The sequence below is a fragment of the Phalacrocorax carbo genome, chromosome 1, assembly GCF_963921805.1.
Source record: "Phalacrocorax carbo chromosome 1, bPhaCar2.1, whole genome shotgun sequence".
NCBI lineage: Eukaryota > Metazoa > Chordata > Aves > Suliformes > Phalacrocoracidae > Phalacrocorax > Phalacrocorax carbo.
The window spans coordinates 199634646-199642847 of record NC_087513.1 but is presented as its reverse complement, the minus strand read 5'-3'; the positions used below and the strand labels follow the sequence as shown (position 1 = coordinate 199642847).

At 47.6% G+C, this 8202-nt stretch overlaps 1 protein-coding gene across 1 annotated transcript; it reads left to right on the top strand.

The window, feature by feature from the left end:
* The first annotated feature begins 745 nt into the window (after positions 1 to 745).
* C1H11orf87 (chromosome 1 C11orf87 homolog) lies at positions 746 to 7973 on the top strand. The gene is made up of 2 exons (XM_064441236.1): positions 746 to 943; positions 1362 to 7973. Exon 2 carries the CDS (start codon positions 1510 to 1512, stop codon positions 1984 to 1986), a length of 477 nt encoding a protein of 158 aa, XP_064297306.1. The 5' UTR covers positions 746 to 943; positions 1362 to 1509; the 3' UTR covers positions 1987 to 7973.
* The last annotated feature ends 229 nt before the right edge of the window (positions 7974 to 8202 follow it).

The following is an 8202-nucleotide window of genomic DNA, read 5'->3' as shown; positions in this document are numbered from 1 at the left end:
CTGTTTAGAGATTGTCTGATTTTTAGCTTAAATGTATTAATGGGCAGTTCATGTCCATTTGTTCTTGAAGAAAACTCCTGCGTACACTGAGCTTTGATAAGGCAAGTTTTACCAAATATTCCGTGCGCCTGTGTTATCTGTTACGATTTGGTACAAGGGTCCTTGGCATTTCTGAGCTCCCACGGATTCACAGTGGGCTCACGGGAAATGGATGGGTGCACTGGCTGTGAGGTGAGACGGGCGCTCTGGTGGCCGTGGGGGATTTTGGTGCCGTAGGGGAACCTGGCCTTCAGGGTGCGGTGCCAATGCGAATGTGGCCTGGCGATGGGCGCACAAAGCAGCCAGGAGGTGCAGGCGCTGGGGGCGGCTGTGGGTGCCTAGGTGTGGGTGCTCTGGCCATGGTGTGTCTGAGTGGATGGGGATGCGGGGAAGGGGCTGGCTGTGGAGGATGGGGATGGGGCGGGTGGGGATGGGAAAGGCCGGTGCCTGGGCGTATTTTGGGGGAAGGGGCTACGGGCCGGTCTCAGCGTCTGGGGGTGTAAAGAGCGTGGGGGTGGGAGGGAGATGCAGGGAGGGACGGGGGGTGTTGGAAACCGCTGCAGGGACAGGGGCGACGCGCCGGCGGCAGCGCGGGGGGCGCCGAGGGCGTGCGGGGCGGCGGCGGGGTCCCCGCGGGGCGGCGGTGGCGGCGAGGCCCAGGCGGGGCCCACCCCCTCCGTCCGTCCCTCCCTCCCTCGCTCCCTCCGGCGCGGCGGGGCCGTGCGGGGCGGCGGCGAGCGGGCCGGGCCGGGCCGCGCGGCCTGACGTCACCGGCCGGGGCGGCTATAGGCTGCGGGCGGCGCTCCCCGAAGCGGCGGCGGCTCCGCTCTGCGCCCTCGCTCCGCGCTGCCGCAGCCCCCCGCGCCCGCGGCGCCCGGGCGCTCCCCCGCCTCCGCCGGCCCAGGTAAGGCGCTCCGCGGCGGGCACCGGCACCGCGGGGCGGGTACTCGCTCGCCCGCCCGCCCGGCCGCCCGCCCGCCTCCGGCACCGTGCCCCCGGCAGCGTGCCCCCGCCGGGGCGCGGGGGTCTGGCAGCCGGGACGCGGCTCCCTCCCCTCCCCTTCCCTTCCTCCGTCCCTTCCCTTCCTTCCCGCGGCGAGTAGTTGGGGTGAGCCGCCGGGCGGTGTTGCCCGGGCTGCCGAGTAATTTGCGAAGTCGCGATGCCCCGTCCCGCCACCCCCGGCGGGAAGCCGGGGCCGCTCGGAGCGCGGCCGTGGCGGGGCGCAGGGAGGAGGCTGCCGCAGCCGGCGCGCTGGTTTGGGGAGGGGGGAGCCGCGCAGGGTGGGTGCCTCGGAGCGCTGATGTGTCCGGCTCCCTTTGCAGGCTGCTCTGTCACTTTAGAGCGAGCGAGAGGCTGAGCCGGCAGCATCCCGGGCATTTCCAGTGAGCGCCTGCCAGCAGCCCGGCACTGATTGAAATTTAGGCGTCTTCAGAGAGGGGAGGAAGATCCTCGTCTTCCGAAGCCTCCTCAATGAGTGCCAAGCTCTCCAAGGAGTTGAGGCTGTCCCTGCCACATTGCCTTCTGAACAGGACGTCTGCCACCTTAAACACCAGCAGCACCTGCATCACGCAAGTGGGTCAACTATTCCAGTCCTTCTCATCCACCCTGGTTTTAATTGTCCTGGTCACCCTCATCTTCTGCCTGATCCTCCTCTCCCTCACCACCTTCCACATCCACAAGAGGAAGATGAAGAAGCGGAAAATGCAAAAGGCTCAGGAGGAGTATGAACGGGACCACTGCACCCGCAGCAGCAATAGCGGCAGCCAGCACCCTGGGACGGGGGTGCAGGGAGAGGCACCCCAAGGAAGAGACAGCCGGCTAGGAAGACCCCCCCAGGACTCGGAGATCCAGCGCCCTTCTCCCTCACCAGTCCCAAGCTCTCAGCAAGCACAAGCTTGTTTGGACACAGCTGGTGCGGGGCTCTTGCAGACAGTGATTTGGTCATGATGTTTTGGGGTAGACCTCGTGAAGGCGCTGGATGGTGTTTGTAAATACCTGAGTGATTATTCTAGTCCCCGAAGAAGAAGAAAACATTGCTAATTCAAATGAACGAACAAGCCCACGATCCAAGCGCATGACAGATCACATTGCGTTTCTCATTGACTGTACGAGGAAAGGATGCGTCTTTTTACTGGAGAAGGAGCTGCACACAGCTACCAAATATCACATTGTCCATCTGGAGGAGAGGGTCAGGGTGGGGTATCCCTTTTCCCTGGACATCCTTACCCTGAGGACCAGGACGATCCCACTCTCTTGGGATTCCTGCAGCACCCTGTGCCACCATTGCATGGCATGGGTTGGGGCTTGGGTGAGTGGCGTGGGGGAAGAGGCAGGTCTGGCGGGTACCTTGGGACGCCCTGTCCCCTCAGAGCAGGACAACAGCCCACCCTGGTCTCTCCTTTTGTGCTAGGACCTATGCCCCTCTCTCATCCCTCTCGTTTCTTTCCAGGACTTGATATTCTTTTGTGTAGAAATGGCCGCCCCTAGCTGGGCTTAACTGCAATCACCCTCTGGTCCCATGGCCCCGTGCCCCCCAGGTGCAGCACTGAGCATCCCACCCTCCAGGGGGATGGAGCAAGCTGCCTGCACACAGCGATGCCTGAGCTTTCCTCTCCCTCAGTCCCTTCATCTTCAAATGCCCCCCCCTACCCATGCCAAGAAACCTGAAACCCACACCCACTGCCGTTTTGTGTGGCAGAGCGAGGTGATGTGCAGTAACTTGCTCGTCCTCTCCCAGGGGAGGGTGTCCTTGTACCTCCTGTTGGTCCTGAAACAAATCCAGTTCTGCACCAGGCACCCTGCACTGAACGCCTGCGTTTACAGCTTCACCTCCCAGCAAGGAATCCTGCAGCAGTACAGAGCTGGCTTCTACTTTTTTTAGGTTGATATATATATTTTTAACCCTCCTAATCTAGTAGACAGTTAGGGACAGACAATACTTAATTTTCTCCCCTTTCCCCTTTTGGGGAGCAAACCACGCAGTTGTGCAAAATGTCCATTCCTAAACCCTGGCAAATATTTATTTCAGAAGTAGCCGGTGTAGTTTCTCCCTAGCAAGCACCAGGAGTTTTCGTGGGTTTTTTTTTTTTTTGTCTGTGTATGGCAGGTGTGAGTGACTGCTAGTACTGTGTGTGTTGGAGGAAGCAGCATCAGGTACAGAAAATGCAGCTCTGCTTAGCGATTAAATCAATGACCATTACTTGAAGGTGCCTTAATATAGTGCCGTATCCAAACTTTGAAACATCTTGTGTGGAATCATAGCAAAGGCAGCCCTCTACTGTACATACTAACATCGGAAAAATCAGCAAAGAAAAAGGGATCCTGAGGGATTTCTTCTTCTTTTTTTTTTTTCCTTTCTATCCCATCATTCAGAGCGATCTGAGGAGACAGTAGTAGTCCACAGTTTTCAATATTTTGTATACACTTATTCCCTCTGTGCTGTATGCCCAGGGTGGCTGTTAGGCTAGGAAAAATCCTAGGCACATGCTCTGGGAGGTCTGGGGCCCTGAGCTGGGAGTGAATGCCGTTAACCAATTTAAAATGGGGAAAGAGGGTGGCAGAAGGGCTCTGTAATCCTCTAATAGCCCCAAAATGCAGAGCTTTCAGGGCAAGGTTTTGGTTACCCAGTTTTACCCCTTTCCAGTCTTGCCTGGTCTGACAGGAAATTGCTGTTGAGTTTGGATCCGTGCCTCCAGCGTTTTAGGCAAGTACTGTATCATCCAGCTCAAGGAGCTGAGGTTAGTGTGGCAAGCGAACCTGCAACCAAATGGTGTTTTGCACGTTGCAGTTTGATGGGAGTGATGGCTGTCTCTCGCCGCCAGCCGGTATGATCGGATGCTAATGGCTACTTCATTGTTGCTGGGCAAGGAAATTGGCTTTGTTTTGTTTCCCCTACTAAAGGATGCATGAACTTTTGTGTTTAACCTCCTTATGCAACTGCGGCACAGTATTGCACCACAGGGAATAGATTTAGGACAATGAAGAGTGTTCAGTAAACAGTAATGGAGCTTCCTGATCGTTGATCTCCACTAAACAGAGATATATTACTTTTCCCTTTATTTTGTGCCTTTAAAACAAATAAACAAACCAACCCAGTGTATAATTTTGAGTTTTATAAAAGCAATAGGATGTTCCAAATCACTCCAGTGCATTTCTGGTTGATGATTCCACTTCTTTAGTGTCTGAAGTCAGATACTCTTCCTTCTGCCTTATGCACTCAAGGCATGCAATAATTCCCCAGAAGTGTACTGCTTGTCACATCTCATTGCAGTTATAAAATTGCCCTATTTTTGAAGAAAAAAAGAAGGATGGAGATATATATATATATATATATCTTTATATATATTATGGATATATAGGTATATATATTATTTATATAATCTCATGACACTAAAAGTAGTTGCAAAAATGTAACTAGAATTAAAATGTTATGTAAAACTCTATCCTCTGTTAATTAGCTTTGATTTAATATTTTAATATCTCTGTATTTATGTAAATCTATGTAAATTATGTGGTCTATAAGTAAAATTTCATACTGACTTTAATTTTCTCAGAACTGTGAGCTTCTTGTGGTGTCATTTAAGGTTTTGCATTTCTAAAGTTAAATCATGAGATACGAGAAGTTATAAATTCTTATTATCACACAGAAATACTGCAATAAGTTTCATACGTACTCCCAATACACAATCCTATCTTGAAGTACTGCAAGCTTATGAGGTTTAATTGACCGGTCTCAGGAGATCTAGCTGATACAAGCAGGACACGTAGGTTTTCATTTTCATGAAACAATAAGCAATCTAGGGAATAGATGTGGATTTTAAAAACAGAGTTTATGCTTGGAGGTTCTGTCAAATCAATTGCTTCAAAACCCTACAGCTACAGCTAAACTTCTGCACTTAGCATTCAGTATTAATAAGGCTGATGCTTCTTTCCCTTCCCCCTCCTACTTAAACTAGAAAAGTGTAGGAAATTGTTCATATTTCTAAAGCATACGTTTTCAGCTAACTGTGAAACTGCCCAAAGGGTTTTAAATATACATATTTTATGCAAGTGTAATATCTATGTATCTGTATCCATATATTTAAATATTTTTGTGTAACCTTTTCTACAATATTTGATAGAGATGCTGGGTAAATGCTTGTACCATTCTCGTATGTAAGGAAGGATTTATACCCTCTCGATGTGGACATACTTTTTCCTGTGAATTTGCACTGGTTTTGACAAGTTATGGATGGAGATGGAGACCTAGCAGCTGAGTGCTGACTGCTGGAAGAACAGACAGTCTTTCCTCTGTTAAGGGGCACATTCTCCTGCTGGATTTTTCTGGTTCTGAATAAGAAATTGGGGCCGGTTGCCCTCGAACATCCTGCATGTGTAAGAATAAGAAGTGCTGTGGCGCTCAGTTCCTGTTCGGTCCAGCCATTGTCCTGCGGAGGAAGCACGGCAGCAATGACTTGTTTTGTAGATCCTGGTGAGAACTGAGAGCCTGCCGCACGATGCAGTGCCAGCGCTGGGGCTGGGTCAGAGTCAGCGATGCCTCGTCCTGCACCCGATCCTCGGAGCCTGCTGCTGCCGCCCCAGGGCTTCGTCCAGCTCCCGCTGGCATCAACAGGAGTGGCTTCTACTAATTGCCAAGGGACTTGGATCCCATCTGTAGTCCACACAGAGGGCAACAGCTCTCCATGTCACCACCGCTGGCCCTGCTCTGTACCCATCCTGGCAGCCTCCGTAGGGATGGAAACCACGAGGGCTGGGATGCTTCAGCCTAGTGGGGATGGAAACCATGAGGGCTGGGATGCTTCAGCCTGGCAGCACCGGGGAACTTGCACTGCTGCTGTCAGCTCTGCTTCTACGGACTGAGGCATTTAGGTTTCTACATGGATCCTATGTGGATCATGGACAGGGAATGTAATTTCATTAAAATGTGTCATTCCAGCATTTTTTCTGTGGGGGTTTGTCTACTGCAAATGTAGTCTCAGATGAAATCTGCAGGCTCACCATGCGGAGATGTTTTAGCTTTTGATACATCTCTCTCAGACATATATCTGTATATATAGATATATATCTCGAAAGAAATGCTGGACAAAAAACAAAGAACAGAGACTCCACATAAGAGGCAAAACTGTCCCATGACTAAAAACTGGGGTGTTTTTTTGCTTTTAATTAATTTTAAAGGTTACTATCTTTAATGTAAATAGCAAGTTACTATGTGATTAATGTTTTCCTTAGCATTTCTGAGTAGTTGCTATATTGTTTCTGGAAAGCTATGTCCAGTGTTTTGAAGCAACTATGCTTTTCTCCTTCTATTATTATGAATATGGGTGCAACTTTTATGAAGGAGGAAAAAGAACATGATTTGACTCTTTAGACAGGACTGAATTATTTTAAATCTAGTTATAGGACTTGGTTGATTTTTTTTTTCTTTCTAGTGGTTATTCTTTCTGCACGTTTGTATTTTTTCTATGGGTACTTGAGACCCTCCATTTTAATAAGTAGGCAAGATATGAAGGGAAACATGAAAAATGAAGTAGGAAGCATTCTTTTTTCTTTTTTGTGTAAATAGCAAAATTTATAAGGACTTAGATACCATTTGATTACATTTCTCATCTACATAAAAGTTGGCATGACTCATATACAAACCTTTCATAAAGCTTTCATTTATGTGAAAAAGTAGAACTACTTTTATCCAGGATTGTCTTTCTCATCTTGTTCTGGTATCTAACTCTCTTTTTCCCTGAAGCCAAGTTTTCCATCTGATCGCTAAATAAATTTCTAGTAGAACAGAGCCTCCTTCTGTTTTTAGTCTTTTACATGTAGGTCTCTGGTCTGAATCCAGCCAAACTCAATAGTGTAGAAAGTTTGTTATGAACTTGCAGAAACTGGATGGTGTATGAGCCTTAAGGAGAGAGGTGACTGACAAATAAACAGGTGAAATGCCTGGCAATGGTAATAGTTACCTGTCCCATTTGGAGTTGTGGAAGTGAAGCCTTCCCCGTCCACTGGATGGACTGGGTGAAGGGTGACCCATTCCAGCCACAGCAGAGACACATATCAATCGCCTTCCTGATACCGTTGCTCTAAACCATCATTTTCTATATGACACTAGATCTCATCTCTGTAAATTATATGTAATATATTTCTTATTTAAATCAAAGAAGTTTTCATTGCTTCATTAGTACTATATGTTCTCTGTGGATAACTAGAGGAATTCATTTTCCAACCCTTTTAACCCAAGACCTCCACAAGCATCAATTTTGTATAAGTTAGGAAATAAATAAATATTTGGATCAGAACACTGTCAGTAAAAATTGCCTTTATTTATACAATCCGGTGTTCCAGTTGACTTTTCTTTGTTGTTTTCTTCCTTGAAATGGAGCAATATAATCTGTTCATTATATTACTTTTCTAAAGAGGACAAAGAATTTGAAGCAAGCACTGCAAAATACACATATATAAACAGGAAAAGATTTCACATTGTACAGCAGAACAAAATCCAGTACGTTTTGTTGTTTTCACAGTAATTCTTTGTCCTCTGTTTTTCAGACACCCCCCTCCACAATCAAGTATTTAACCTAAAATCTTCTGAGAAAACTCACATATAACAGGTAGATTGCCTTAGTTTTATGGTTTTAGCCTTGCAAAAAGCACTAACACAGAGTCATTGACAATGTACAGGTTAAAACATTCCAAATATCTAGTAATCTAAAAATAACAAAGTATCCTAGGGAATTATGAGTACTGTAAAGAAGGGGTAAATATAGAAGGTCAGAAGGAGAAACTATTATTTCTATAATACAGTAAACGCAACGTGCTGCAGGATAAGTTCATGATTGTAAACGAGTGCCTTTACATTTTATCCCTGGCTCTGTCGTTCACACATTGTGAGGCCTTCAGCTTCCAAGTTATTTATGTAGTAACCAATATATAATTTATCTGTTAAATAAAGACATGGAACCTGCAAATAAACATCTGTGAAATGAATAAATCAAGCCTCATATACATTAACAAAATACTGATACTGTAATTCAAATTAAGAGAGTCTTTATGCTAATCACCTGGCTTGGATTATTCAAGTGCTTACATTTGGCAGCAAGGTCCAAGTGGTACAGTGCACAGCTGGGAGACGGATTGCTGGGCAAGATGCTTGAACAGTCACACCAATAG